Here is a 15,422-nt window from a genome sequence, read left to right as displayed (position 1 = left end):
GGTCCAAAGATATTAGACAGGATACATTTTAGAAGACTTAAAAACAGGAAAAGATATGTTGTGAAGAAATGATATTCCTCTTACAGGCAGAGCCTCTGGTCCTGGAAGTCAGTTCTCAGAGGCATCTTACATCCAGGAAATGAAAGAAAACACGCCTTCCCTTCTGATCAACAGAAAGTAGAGGTTGATGAAATTTGGTGAGATTGGCTAAAGTCATTGTCAAAGAACTGTGAATTCGTACCTGTGAGGTAGGTGTTGTGTGAGGAATTGATGAAATAGTGAGAAAGGGGCTGAGACATATCTTCATTCAAATCCAGTTTCTCAGGCGAAACGACTCCATTTTCTTCTCCACTCAGATAGCGCATAAAGCCATCCACTGATATCTGTCCTGGAGGAAATGAAGAGTTAAGAAGAATGTGAATGTGTTCTTTTTATGGGTTGCTGGTATCATGGTGCTTTGACTTTTTTTTTTTTTTCCAGAAAACTCTGGTAGCATCCAAGGTAGAAGACAGTAAGCACAATTGCATTTTAACATGGATAACAGTCATCAAGTATTATGTCATTGCACTACAATTATCTCCCAATGCCACAGATAATAGAGAAAAAGGTACTTACATGAGTCTCACTGACTTTCAGAGGATTTAAATACCTAAACACCAATCTTTTGTTCTTAAATTAAAAATGATTATCAACTTTATGAATGGACATCAAAATGTTATGAGCGCTTCTCTCTGGGTAATAGAATTAGGGTTGAATTTCCAAATTTCCTATTATGAGTATATGTTACTTTTATAATCAAAAAAGTTATTCAAGAATGGGTTTATTATTTAAAATGAAGTGGAAGTGTTTTCAAATAGTGATTTTTTTCTCTGAAACATAAAATATAGATGACCACAAATGAGTCTTTCCTAGGAATAAAAACTCAAATGCTCATAAACAAGGAGGTCTTTAAATTTCTTATTTAGAATGGCTTTACTTCAAATGGAAGAAATATGACTCCCACTTTAGCTTACTCGGATCTTATTTAGAATTTTGCTTTTGTTGTAACCTTTCTGAGATGACTGATGCTAAATATTGAGATAATTCTTTATCTTTATTACATTAATCTTTATGGAATTCCCAGAGAGGTCATCTTCACTATTTTGATCATTACCACAGTTTATTTCTTCAACCTTAACAATAAGAGCCTCAAAAACCTCAGCACATTTGTGAGTAGTAGAGACACTGCTTGTAAACATTGGAGGGTAGCATTTCTTTCTTCTTGCTGAAAGAGTTTTGTATTAACATAAAAGTGGCATATGCTCACTGAAAAAAAAATTAGGAAAAGAGATGAGCAGAAATAAAAAGTAAAATTTTTCTGAATGAGTCTAACTCTTTCTTCAGAACTAGGTGCTGTTAAAATCCTGGTGTGTATGCCCTCCAGGAAAACAAAAAAACGTTTGTGTGTGTATGTGTGTGTGTAATTCTTTTATGAAGGTGCAATCATTTAGTAATTAGACTAACCTTAATTAGATTTAGTGACCTTTGTCTTAGCTGAACAATATGTTAGAAACATTGTCATGTAATTTATAATATTTATATTTTATGTATGTAAGATATGTAACCATAGCATGGCTAAGTAATCTTTCATTGTCATTGGATGTTAAAGTTGTTTCTAATTTTTCACTAGTATAAATAACTTTGTGCTGAATATTCTGATAGTTAAATCTGTGCACAACTCTTAATTATTTCTTTAGGATGAATTCCCAGGAATAGAACTGTTGGTTTAGAGGCTATACCCATGTTTAAGTCTTTTTTTAGTACACATAACCCAGTGTGCTTTCTTTTCAAGTTCTAGCAATTTACTCTTTCACCAATGGCTTTTCCTTCTCTTTACCCTATCCAAACCCATAAGTACAAGCATGATCTCTAATAATTCTAATATTTATTGGTTTGAACAATACTCTTGAATGATAAAATGTTGTGTGCCATCCATAAGTGACAAAGCTAGTTTTGACTACTGACCACAATGTAAATCTTTTTACATCCAATAGGTTTCTCAAAGTAACTGATGAGTACTTTTCTCAATTCTGGAAAAATTATAGCGAAACTGCCTTTAATATTTTCTAGGAATAAATACATTTTAAAAGTAAATTCGGTTATTGGTTGTTGGTGAGTGAAGCTGAGTTTTATGAAAAGAAAAATCTCCTAAACAAACTGAAATAGGAATAATTTTTTGCACTATGAACTTAATAAAAACCAGCTCTAATATATACTTTGATATGTTAAATAATGACAAAAGGAAAAAGTGTTAAGAAGGTCTTATGCATTAGAAATGACATAAAGGTCAACATACTGGTATGTTTGTGTGAATTTTAATAGATGCCATAGTTTGTACCATCAAATAAGCATCAACTAACAAATAAATTGTTCCAATCATGCTACCATTTATGAAAATATTTTGGTTACTGCTCTTGAAGCTTCGTTTTAAAATTCATTTATGATGAAATGCATATATCCTTTCAGACTGGTTTCATTTTGGAAACAAACCAAAATCAATGCCACTTAGAGTCAAAGTTATTCCAATAGATAGTTTAAAAAAATATTTTGGAGTCTAGAACTCATTTAGAAATAAATATTTTTTAAAAAAATTAATTTCTTCATATTCTTCCTTTTTTTTCCCCTGTGACAAGTCCATCTTGGCATCTTCTCAAACTAATGCCCATTTCTCCCTCCCTCCTTCTCTCCTTTCCTTCTTCCTTCTCTCATTACCTTCCACTTTGTTACCGTTTTGTTTAACAAAGATTTATTGAACATCTGCCTACTTGATGAGTACACAGAAAACTGAAGCACAGCCTCTGCTTTCATAGAGCTCATGATCTAATAGAAAATAAGATCATTCACACTTTGAAAATCAGGCATGAGCTCTTCCAAAGCAGGGTGTGCCTTGATATCTTTGTCGTCCCTGGCATCTACCCCAATCCTTTGTGCACAGTAGGCGTTAAATCAGTCTTTTTATTTTGCTTATTAGTGATTCAAAATAGGAAATAAATTCATTTGAAACTGGAAGATCATGAAGGATAGAATAATTTTGATTCTTTTATCTGATTAGGTCAAATCATATGAAATTGCTAATTTTGGCAATTTTAACCTATGCAAATGACAATTTCATATAGCTCAGTCTCTAACTAGAGCTATTTCTCAGAGGACACGAGTAAAGGCAAGTGTCTTTAGGGGCCCAGGAAGGAAAGTAATGTGACCAATGGAATAATGTGTGCACCAGGGAGCCGTGGAGTGTGGAAAACTCACAAGTGTATGCTCCTTCTGAAGGCATGCAAATGACAACAATATAATGTTGTGTGGTTAATCAAACCACTTTTATGGTGTTGGTGACTCTAAGGCTGTCAGTTTGTGTCTGTTATCTTGCAGGAATAAATATCCTTTGGCCCGATCAGCAACTTTAAGGAGCAATTAAAACAAAACACACCAATATGGTGAGGATGACTAATTTTAACTTTAGCATCAATGCCCATTTATTGTGTCTAGTGCCTTCTGGGTATATGTTGAGAAAAATTCTGAGCCATGCTTCTCATTAATTTTGATGTCTTTCATAGGTGCAGGACAGAGAATCTTATATGTATAAGCTATATATTTGTTATTCCCAAAGGAGGATATTATAATTAAGGCCAAGTTATACTTTACAATATGCCAAAGAACATGTGTCCAAGTTTCATTTAATTCATTATTGAGAAAGCCAAAACTTGAATCTCAAAGAAGGCTGTGAGACACCAATGTATGCACACATGTGTGTGTTAGCACATCACCCAAACAAAACTCCCAACAAACCTATAAAACCCCAAACAAAATCTATAAAAATATTGCTAAACTGAATATAAAGCTGGTTAATATTCTATACGTCAAGCAAACATAACCTTTGGGTTATCTTCTCTACCTTTACAATTTTACAGGAGTTGAAGATTTTAACATAATTTTTTAGCTTAGATTTAAATCAATAATAGTAAAAAAAACAACAACCCAGAGTTGGGTAAGTCAGTATTTGTGAAGATTATTTACAATTAATTATATTAAATAATTTAAAAGTTCCCAATGAAGGAATTTACCTAACCTTGAATAAGAACAATGAAAGAGTTTGGAAAACAGTTCAGAATATGATTACAGACTGCAGGTGAACAGACACCTGGGAGCAACTTTTCAACCCCAAAGCTCTGCTTTGCTAATAAAGAGCAAATGTGGAAGACTTTTGATGCACCAAATGACTAAGCAGACATATGTCAAAGTCAAGAAAAGTCAATGAAATGGTAAGGATAAGGAGTAGTAGGTTTATAAGTTGTAAAGTGTCAGCTAAGGGATCAGCAATTCACTGGGAAAAATGCAGATGTTTTTGGCATAATGAATTAGCTTAAAAAATACTTCTGACTAGTAAAAGCTTTGGGACAGAAAACAGACTTTTAGAGGATTTTTCTTTTTTGCATATAACCTATAGCTGGATAATTGTTGTTGCCATTGACCTAAATGTATCAGTCCTTTCTCCATCAACCTTGCACTACTTTTGCAAAACTGCTTACATTTTTTTCCTGGTATACTGAGGAGCATAGAAAAATAAAAAACCTTGAGAATTAAGCTAGGAAACACTGTTTTTCTAAACAAATTAGTAACAGAATAAGAAATCTAGCTTCCAGGAGCACCTGGGTGGCTCAGTCGGTTGAGCGTCCAACTTCAGCTCAGGTCATGATCTCACAGCTTGTGAGTTCAAGCCCCGTGTCAGGCTCTGTGCTGACAGCTCGGAGCCTGGAGCCTGCTTCAGATGCTGTGCCTTCCTCTCTCTCTGCCCCAACCCACTCGCATTCTGTCTCTGTCTCTCTCAAAAATAAATGAAAACATTAAAAAAATTAACACAAAAAAAATCTAGCTTCCATTTCTGCCAGTAGTAACTGATAAGGGGCAAATTCCTCAACCACAGGATGGGTAAACTATACAAGCTCTTAAGTCTCTTCTTCCCATAAATTCTGAGTTCCAGTGACTTAATATATTAGGGATGATTACTAGCTAAATCAAAAACAAACTGTCCCATATTAGGATGACATTAGGAAACATCAAACTACAACTAAAAGCAATGCTACAACTTTCTGGAATAAAACCAAGAAGATAAGTCCAGAAGGATAAGGCCAGCTTACAAAGCCTACAAATAAAGCCCTTTACATATTTTCTTGTTAGAAGACTGGTATGTTTCCAATTGGATATGCCACTCATATAATGACACCTAAAGATCATAGTAAGTGTATGTAGCCTTTGAACCATTCAGAACCAAAGTAGGAAAAATTGAAGTCCCTTAAGGAACAGGAAAAACACTGCTCTATGAGGCTATTTTGTTCAGAAGTTCAGGTGTTCAATGAAAAGGGAAACCAGTGATGCAAGAGAGAAAAGATTGGACTTCAATGGGGAGAAACGATCTTGAAAGTAATAAAAGAGGTGAGTGGCATGACAAAATGATGGTCCCAGTGGCCATTTAGAGGTCTTATAATTCTTCAGCAATATCTTTGCTGCAAAGAAACTGTCATGTGGTGTTGCACAAATGCCATGGCCATCAACTGTTGCTCTGCCTCCTTCTGCCTCCTTTGAAGCATTTCATGAACTATCTCTATGATAATTTCCTCTGTTCTCTCTTTCTGGAACATTATTTGGTCAAAGTTTGCATTTTAATACAACCTCTCTCAAATTTTTAATTTTATTTCTTTGTTCTACTTTCTGGGAGATTTCCTCAGCTTTATTTCCAATATTCTTTTAATGTTTTGTTTCTCCTGCCCTTCTTTTCAATCTAAGGGCCCTTCTAAGGGCCAGTTTGTGTTCTCTGGTATTTCTTAAAAAATAGCATTGTGTTCTTTTTTCCGTAGTGCAATATGTTCTGTTATCTTTCTAATGATATAAATAGCACATGTGTAATTAAAGTTTTCTTCTCATTGTTTTCTCCAAAGCTACATTTTCCTTATTTCTACTTGAAAAAAAAGTTTTTCATTTGTCTAGAAATTTTTAATTTTCTGTTCATATTTCAAAACGGTAGACTACAAAGTTTCACTGGATTTTTGAATGCATCTGGATAACTGACTATAAACTTGAAAATAAAATATCATTGCAGAGAGATCAGTCTTTGTCTCTTTGGAGTGACTGCTAATGTCAATACTTTTAGGACTTTCATCCTGGGCTGATCAGAGTCCTGAGAGAAGATCTATTTAATCACTTGCCAGGAGAATACAGGCCTGGATATCAGCCTTCCAGAGCAAATGCGGAAAGAAGGCTGGAGAACTCAGCACTCAGTACATTTATGATCACTTTATCTCCTTGCTTTCAAAATTGTAGCTCTGCCTTCACCTGGGACTGTGTCATCCTCAGACCCTCTGTTTCCTTGTCTCCAGAGAGTAAATCGTTAGTCTTTATCCAGGGAGGAGTTCTGACTATCCCTTAAACAGTAGTCAACCTTATTTTAGGCTGTACTCCAAAACCTACTTCCAGAGGAACCTGACACTATCAATTTTTAAGACTTTTAAGGTTTCATGGAGTAATGCAGATTAGTCCCCAGTTTTTTACATGGCAGATGTATGATAGGTTTCCCCAGTCTGTAATAGCAATAAGCATATAACTAGCTGCTGACATTATGTAATTATTGTCTCTTAGCCTATTGTCTCCACCCTTGCCAGATTACACCTTTAAAAAAAAAAAAAACTCCTTTAATTTTAGTGTAGTTTCAAGGTAATTTAATTTAGTTGAATATATTCAGACCATCATATTTATCCTGATATTTCATGAGTTTTCTTTTATTTTTTTTAAAGTTTATTTATTTTAAGAGACAGAGAGAGACAGAGAGAGCATGCACATGAGCAGGGGACAGGTAGAGAGAGAGGGAAAGAGAGAATCCCAAGCAGGCTCCACGCTGTCAGCACAGGGCCCGACCCAGGCCTCCATCTCACAAACCATTAGATCACGACCTGAGCTGAGATCAAGAGCTGGACGTTTAACCAACTGAGTCACCCAGGGGTCCACCCATGATTTTTCTATTACACCAGACCGTTAAATTTATAAAGTCAGATTTCACATGCTTTGCCCTTTGATCCTAGCATTTTTAGGGAAATCGAATCAGATGGGAGGAGCTGAAGGTCTTCTGTCATTGACCTACTTTGCTGGGTCAGAGACTTATCATAGGCCTCCCTGGTTTTCTCTTACTTACATCTTTCTAGTGAAGAGTAAGCAATGACCAATATCTCACCAGAGAGGGTGCTAGATGGGTAATTTGTCAGTTGGCTGTTCCTTGCTATATCTTTTCCCAGGTAGAGTGTTATCAGAGTCACAGAAGCAGTCTCAGCACTCAGGTACTTATCAGGAAGAAAGGTGCTTGGTCCCCTTTGCTTCTCTTGCCAACCTCACAAGGCTGCTTGTATGGAACAGGTATGTTAATGTGTGTAAGGAGGTGCCAGTGTCTACATGCTTCTAAGGCAGTCATTACGGAGACAAGCCAGCCTTTGATTTTATGGGTGCCAGTGAATTGTCCAACTCCCCTTATGGTGGTCATGGGATGTGTTCCTCATGACTTAATTCAATCAGAAGAAAATACATCCAGATTTAATTTGATGTCATGTAATTCTTTTTTCCAAGTCTCTCATGTAAAATTATAATTTGAGTTCAAAGCACTGCCTGAGAAATTTTCTGATTAAATCTAAAAAAAATTTAAGGAGACTTCTAGAACTAAATTCTAGGGCAGCTGAGATAAATTACATATTCAATTCAGGTGTAGTTGGGAGTATTCAGATGAGATATTTCCTCTCTTCCTTTCCAAGTCCTCTCACTCTTCTCCAATACAGTAGGAACAAAGCATTCTAATTTTGCCTCAGGGAAGGGAGGGGTGGTAGAGGAAAGGATGTTTTTTCTTCTTGGTTCTGAGGGCACTCCTCCACTAAGACTTCCTTATCCCAAGTCTAGGGGAAGTTCCAGACAAGTGTGTCCTGAAGAGAAAAGGTTGTGGCTCCTTTCCCAGGAGATGTCCTTAAAGTTCCAAGCCCTGGTGTTCCCCAGTGGCGAGAAACAGCAGAAAAGTTTTATTTTTACCCTGTCCCTCTGCCTAGCCCCTGGCAGAAACACTAATTAGATGGCATTAAATGTCTAAAGCCATCAAAATAGACCACAAAGGGGGGACTATGATAATTCAGAATAGGGCAGATCAATTCTTAAACAATAGAAGACTTGATTCGTCATTACATTGCAATGACAAATCACCTGCCCTGTTCAATACAGGGCCTCTTAGCCTCTTTGTTCAGCCCTGGTAGAATTTCTTTTTAAATTCACAAGAAGTATATCTGAAATAAATCCATAAGCCCTCATATTCTACCTATAAGCTTATGAAAGTGACTATCGATAAGGTCAGTTACCACAAGCTGATGTTCCCCTGTGCCCTGAAACTGCTGAGGTTGGTGGTGAGTCCTCAGCACCACACTTTCTCATGATACTTTACAGGAGCTGCATGACCAGAGGAGAAAAGTACAGCAAGGCATGCTCAGAAGCTGATCTCTAGAATTCATGGCACATTACCAAGGTGCCTTGAAAGTCCCGCTGTCAGGTTCTTTTCTATTCAGTATGTGTTTTTTACCAGGATGGTGACCTTGGAAATGACCCAATCATGGCATCAAAGCACTGGCATGGAACTGCTCCTGAGGTAGTCCTAAAAGCAGATGTAAGCTGGAGCAGCAAAATGCTAAAGAAAAACATTATGCCGTGGAGGCTCAGGGAAAGAAAATGTAACTGGCTGTATTTACAAACACAGTATTTTTTTTTAAATAATGGATTCTGACTTGAAAGGAAATGTATTGTAAAAGTGCAAGCAGGATAGGAAAGGAAGACAGAGAAGCTCTTTGAAGAGCTTCTTGAGATTTATCTATTTCCAGTATGTCATTTAATGAACTTCTCTGTACTGTTTAGTATGTGCAAATATTAACTCATTTCATCCTCATGATAACTCCATGGAATGGGTAATACATTTATGCCCCTTATGTGGATGAGAAACCCAAGGCAAGTAGCTTGCCCAAAGTAACACAGTTTACAAGTGGATAAAATGGGATTGGAACCCAGGTAATCAGGCTTTGTGTTCCGTGCTCTTAACTACTATGCTATCCTGCTGTTGAATACCATACATAATCCGGGAGAAGGTAAATAATAACAATGATAATCGCCATCATCATCCTCATCATCATCATTGAAGGAAGTGTTACCCTTACTTGAGCACTGACCATGTGCCAGGCACTAAAATCCTATGAGAAAAATCCTATCCCATTTTTAGTTGAACAAACTGAAGCTTAGAGAAGTTAAGTGGCTTGCCTGAGGTCACAGGGGTACAAAGCGTGAGTGGGGCAATGGAGAGGGACAGATGGTGGTGTGTGCGACTGATGATGTTTGTCCACATAATGTTCCTAGCACTGGGCTGGATAAGGGACACAGATAATGAAAAGGAGAGGGTCTTGCATCCATGGCAGTTGGCTTTAATCTGGGCACTCTGGATTAGTCCTAAAAATAGCCCTGAATGTGACCAAGGAGCAATTTTTCCCCCTGATTTACTTATCTCTCTAAAACGTGTTACTTTAATCTGTGAAAGAAGCTGGGCTCAGCCAGCACAAGTGACCCATCTGGCAGAGGCGTGAGGATTAGCTCTTTGATTCGGATTTGTCTATCAAGGACTAAAATTCTTTTCCAGACTTAATTTACATTCTAATCTCTGCATGTGATTTAAAGGCATCCTCTAACATTTTTATTCTCCAACCCATGAGTCTGACTTTTAGCACGAAAAATAAAATACAACGAGAAACCTGTTATACCAACATGAGGACCAGAGAAATGCTAAACAGAAGATGTGACATTGTTTTGTGGGTTTTGCAAAAAAACAAGAAACAAAAACCCAAAAAACAAACAAACAGCAAAAAACAGGTTAGTTGGCTTAAAAAAAAATAGCCAAACACATGCAGGTAAAATCTTTTAAAGCTCACAAGAACAGAGATTTCTACGAATGCAGCCTTGGAAGACAGATGGCCTATAAATCCACACAAAGTCATCACACAGTTGAGACGGGCAAACTGGACCATGTGTCTGCCAGCTAGCATGGACACCAGCCTCATTCTGTGGAGCCAAATGCCAATTAGGCAGGCTCTGGCACTCAAATGTTCAGATGTCCATGGGATTAGGTGGTTGAGAATCCATTCATCATCATTCAATCCCCACTTGTAACGTAATGATATCAGAGAATGTTGGAATGCTACTGGCCCAATGGCTTAACACCTCCTAAGTCCAAGCACAGCACAGAAAAGCTATTTCCTTGGCTCATGTTTATTCCTGGTGCTGTGACCCTTGTGTGAGTTCTGCTAGACCAGCTCAGGGAAAGTAAGTGCAGATGGCTTTCATAGTCCATGGCTCACCAAAATCTATTTGTCTGCTTTCAGAAATAATCTATTAAATGTCCCCTTTTCAAGCACCCTTGCTTGGGCACAAACTTTCCGATTACAAATGTCAACTAACTGTGCTTTTGTAAGAGTGTAATGAACTTTGCTGGTTTCTTGATTTTATCTGTTTATTTTCCAATCCTGGAGTCAGTGTTACAGATTCTTATTCATCTTGATTGCGTATCTGTTCTATTACTTTAATCACATTATTGTGTGATAGTGTCATTAAATGGCTACCTGCTCCTCTCAAAGCCTTTGCCGATTAACCTCTCAGCCAGCTGTCAGGGATTCTGTGTCCCTGCCGTCTCCCTTGCACTCAGTTGAACTTGTTGATATGGTTTGTGTGAAAGTTCTTAATGATGACACCTAACTTTGATTTAACACTTTCCCTTTACCAACATGTTCTCACATCTGCGAGTTTATTTACTCCTCACTGTTCTGTTTGGTAGGTAGGACGAAGTTTTATTATTTGACACGATAGATAACAAGCTCTAACCCAGTGAGATTTAATAGTCCTTTTAAATGGACGTGGCTAAGTAAGGAAAGAATCCATATTAGAATCTTGATCTCTTTTTTTGTTTTGTTTTATGTGGTGTTTTTCTTGTTGCTGTTGTTGTTTTTCTTTGTTTTTTGTTTCCTATTTTTTTTTTTTTTTTTTTGCAGAACTGTATTGTATTTATTCATTAAAAAATCCATGTATAAGTGGACCCACACAGCTCAAACCCATGTTTTTCAAGGGTCAATTGTATATGTATCTTCTTTATCCTAGAACTTGATCTTCCAAACACAGGCTTGGGGTCTTTACACTAGATTTATGTAAAAGGTTAATGGTTAAAGGTTAGAGGTTCTCAGAGGGTTGCGAACAGTTTGTTGCCTTTTATTAGTGTACTGTCATCTTGCTTTATCAGAAAAGACCCTTTACAGTGGCTCCTGACCAGAAGGTAAAGGAGGCAAAAATGTTCTAGATTCTTAACTAGAATGTCATGTTCCTTGGTCAGGTGCAACATTGGCTTTCTAAGTGCAAAGATCACAACCTTCCCTTCATTTATGTCTCTTCCAGTTTCTAGTGTAAAGGCAGGCCTAGAATATGTGCTCACTAATGCTTTCTGAGCTACTTAGATGTTATCTCTTAGTGCCTTATATGTCTCAGCATTCCTGAAATACAGCTTGAATGTCACTTTCCTCTTCAAAAGCCTTCCCTTCTTAGAGCAATTCCCAACACTCCCAAGAACCTCAATAAAAAAAAAACTTCCCCTTCCCTCCAAGCTTCCCTGGCACACAAAGGACACTCAATAGATACTGGGTGAATGAATGGAAGTGTATTACATTCTATCTTGTATTATAGTTATTTGTATATATCATTTCCCCTTCAAATTATAGTCTCCTTAAGAGCAAAGACTTTATCTTGAGTTTGTTCCACTTCTTTGGAGTTCTTAAGCCACATGGATAATACGTGTTTGTCAGATTAAAGTGTCCATGCAATTACACCAAGTATGTGTTAGAATAAAGAAAATAGTTCAGTGAGCATCAGGTACCTTGGAGGATTTCTCCTTTGATGTGCTGGAGATTCCTGTTATAGTTGCAGAGTTGGATGGAGAATTCTTTCTATACTATTGTGATCATGGTGAATATGGTTTTTGTCTGTAATGACATTGTAGCAGCCTGTGTTGGTGCCCCAGGAAATATGGTTGGGCTGGACTTCCATGTGCAACTCTTTGTCTGGTGGCTTTATGTGATGCAGGCCGGAAGTGCCTGAGGATTAATATTTCCTAACAGCATCTGCAGTGACAATGCTTGGGAAACTCAGGTGTGTGTTCTACATTGGCTTCTAGAATTCACCTCCGGACTGAGTCCCAGTTACACGCATGGATAACTTGCTTGGTTTCACAACCTTACTATCTGCCTTCCCTTCCTTGTTCTCACTTTCTTTTGTATCACCTCTCAAACTCTTTGTACTTGAATTCTCCCAGAGTTGGCTCCTGGGGGGAACCCAAACAAAGACAAATAGCAACATTAATAAGAAACATCTTTGGCTTATTTTCTACATGTAAGGTAGAGTGTTAGGTGAGAAGGTTGATTTTGTCAAACATCCTCAGTTAAGCCTTCATCTTAAAATAATCTTACCTCTACTCTGTTTTGCTTTCACTCTGGACTCCTAGAGACCACAGTGGTTCAGAGTTAAGACAGAATTTCTAGAATGTCTATAACGAATTAACGAAGTCATAGATCATTCTCTGCTTCCTGACATTATTTCACCTATTGCCATGGCACATTTTTTAGCTGGTAAGTGTTAGGGTAAACAGTCCACATCTCATATCATCTGGGTTCCTTGTAGACACAGTTTGTTTTCCATGGAGTTGATTCTCTCTGCATTTGAACTGTTTCTTTCCCACTTATTTTGTACAAAACCAACTATTAACAATACTAGACTACGGGTAACGCAGATGTTGGGGGCCAAATGCCTATGACTTAGTGGCTTTTCTCCAGCAGTGTTACCTACTAAGGCATTCTTTTTAACTGAGCCATAGTCCCACCTGACTTCTGCTGAGAAGGGGGAGGTATCATAGTTAGCAATGTTAATGCTACTTTCAGGAAAGTAGCCACTATCTGCTTTGTCCCTTCAGCTCTCACATGAAACTACAAAGCACCTTGGGAAGAGATAGCTGGCTGAGGGAAAGAGGTTTTAAGAAAACTCAGCATTCTAGAGTGGATTAGGCTACCCAACTCATTTCCCCACACCTTGGAACTGGCATTTGACTTAGTCTTTTACAACTTATTTTTTTCCTGACTGGTTTTTTTCCCAATAAAGGCTACTTCAGCTACAAATGGACATGGCTGTGACTTTCTGGCTACTGCCATGCTTTTCAGCAGACATGGAGGTCACTGAAAGAATGCCTGGAGGAGGGAAAAACCCAGGACTCCTAGGCCAGGCATTGGCCTCTCCTCAGGCCTCAGACTCCTGGGAAAGGAGGAAATGCAATCAAGGAAGGGAAAGGGAAGTATGTTACCAAGTCAACTAATGAACAATGGACTCATAATGGCAATATTGAAACAATTTTTTTTTCATTTGAGCCAGACTGAAATACAGAGAAGTCTATGAACATAGGAAACACAAAGTTAAGAGGAGTTTGAACACACAGTTGATAATGTCATTCTTCTGTGACCTTCCACAGAGGGCTAGAAAGTCAATAGGTGGAGTTTAAATGGGATCTTAATCAATAAAATACTAGAGTGGCTTTTCAGCCGCTTTCTCACTGTAGTAACTTAATTAAGCCATGAAAAGAACTGAACACGTCACCCAGTTTTCATCTGCCTTTGTCTTTGAGGAAGAGACTCTATATTGTTTGAGTTGACTGTGTACATTCATTCCAATTCTTTTATTGTTTGGATTGCTCAACAGGTAATCTATATAGAAATATTTAAATAGATGCTGTCTTAATTGTGAGGCAGATCTTTAAACCTGTCAATATTTCCTCCTGATGAGTGGTTTTTAAACCGAGCATCCTGAATCTCCTGGGGTTTTGACAGAAGCGCCTGCAGAGAATGAGGTGGAGGCAAGGCCACCACCAGCTCTATTCCAGACTCCCCCTTTCTTCAACCAAAATAGTGCTTTGAAAGTTTTCCCTACACATTGGCCTTCCTTGTGAAACTTTGTTGGAAGAAACAAACACAAATAAAGTAGGTTATGTCAAGGACAAGTTTGAAAACGACCTTTGTGGATGCCAACTGCTAACTTCTAAACAGTTGACCTGTATCTCCTTTCTCAGCACATCCTGGTGGTGGGCCCCAAGTGAGAGCCGGAAGTGTTAGGGAGGACACTGCATTGGGGCACAGGAAATATGGTCCTAGTCTCAATATTGTCCTTCCTTAGCTGCCTCGTCTTTGGTCTGAGAGTTTGGGCTAAGTAGCTAGGTCCCTCATAGACAGGAAAGCCCAGGATTTGAGGCCGCCAGCCAGACCTTCATGAATGGTAACAACAAACAGTCCTATGACAGGTTGGAAGGGACAGGCCGTGGGCACTGCCTCCTCCCATTTTTTTTTCTTTCAATGCTCAGCTACTCTAATCTTGTCCACTTTTCACTTCTGACTCTGAGGGCAATTTATGAAAAGTGCTTATCTTAGTTAGCCTTCTACAAGTAGGCTTTGAGACAAGGATTTCAGTGCAAGTAACTTATTTGGGAGGCAACCCCAGGAGATAACAGTAGAGGAGTGGAGAAATGAAAAGGGAAGGAAGGAAAGGCAACCTAGTAAAGGGAACATTATCAACCAAGTTACAGTTGTAGGCAACTAGGGTCCAATCCCACTGGGGAACTCTGGGAGAACAAGCATCAAAACCATCCTGCATAAGGGGCAAGGGGGATAAGGTACTACTTCCTGAATGAAAACCACTCTTGGGACCAGCCTTGTAGGCTGACTGTAGCTGGGCTGTGGGAAAGTTCTGGAGAGTTGTAGTGGGACTGCTGACTTGTTGGAACCATGAGTGTCAGGGGAATGGGAAGAGCACCTAGTTCTGCTAGCTTGGTATCATCCCACTTCACAGATGAGAATTCTGAAGCTCCAGCAAGTCAAGTCATTTGCCTGAGGTTAACTGGTTTAACAATTAACACTATGCCAGCCTTTCCCTTTAATTACGGCATGTTTGATCTTTCAAAGATAGACAGTAGACATGAATAAAAATAGTCATTATTTTTTAATGACTTCTACCTAGACTAAAGTGAAATGGTGCTGGGAAAATAATTGTTTTTTAAAAATCTACCAGGAAGGGGCTCCTGGGTGGCTCAGTCAGTTAAGCATCTGACTTTGGCTCAAGTCATGATCTCATGGTTCATGAGTTAGAGTCCCACGTCGGGCTCTGTGCTGACAGCTCAGAGTCTGAAGCCTGCTTCGGATTTTGTGTCTCTATCTCTGTCCCTCCTCTGCTCACACTCTATTACTCTCTCTGTCAAAAATAAA

General features: G+C 38.3%; 1 protein-coding gene across 1 annotated transcript in view; it reads right to left on the bottom strand.

Annotated features, from left to right (window-relative positions):
* Window positions 1-15,422, bottom strand: part of PLCB1 (phospholipase C beta 1) — a 697,918-nt gene that overhangs the window by 182,195 nt on the left and 500,301 nt on the right. The window contains exon 10 of the mRNA XM_042931600.1: window positions 242-388. Within this exon, the coding sequence (XP_042787534.1) occupies window positions 242-388 (147 nt within the window). The remainder of the gene's footprint in view (window positions 1-241; window positions 389-15,422) is intronic.

This window comes from Panthera leo, chromosome A3, assembly GCF_018350215.1.
Source record: "Panthera leo isolate Ple1 chromosome A3, P.leo_Ple1_pat1.1, whole genome shotgun sequence".
Classification (NCBI taxonomy): domain Eukaryota; kingdom Metazoa; phylum Chordata; class Mammalia; order Carnivora; family Felidae; genus Panthera; species Panthera leo.
The sequence above is the reverse complement of the archived record's forward strand: the minus strand, read 5'-3'. Positions and strand labels throughout refer to the sequence as shown.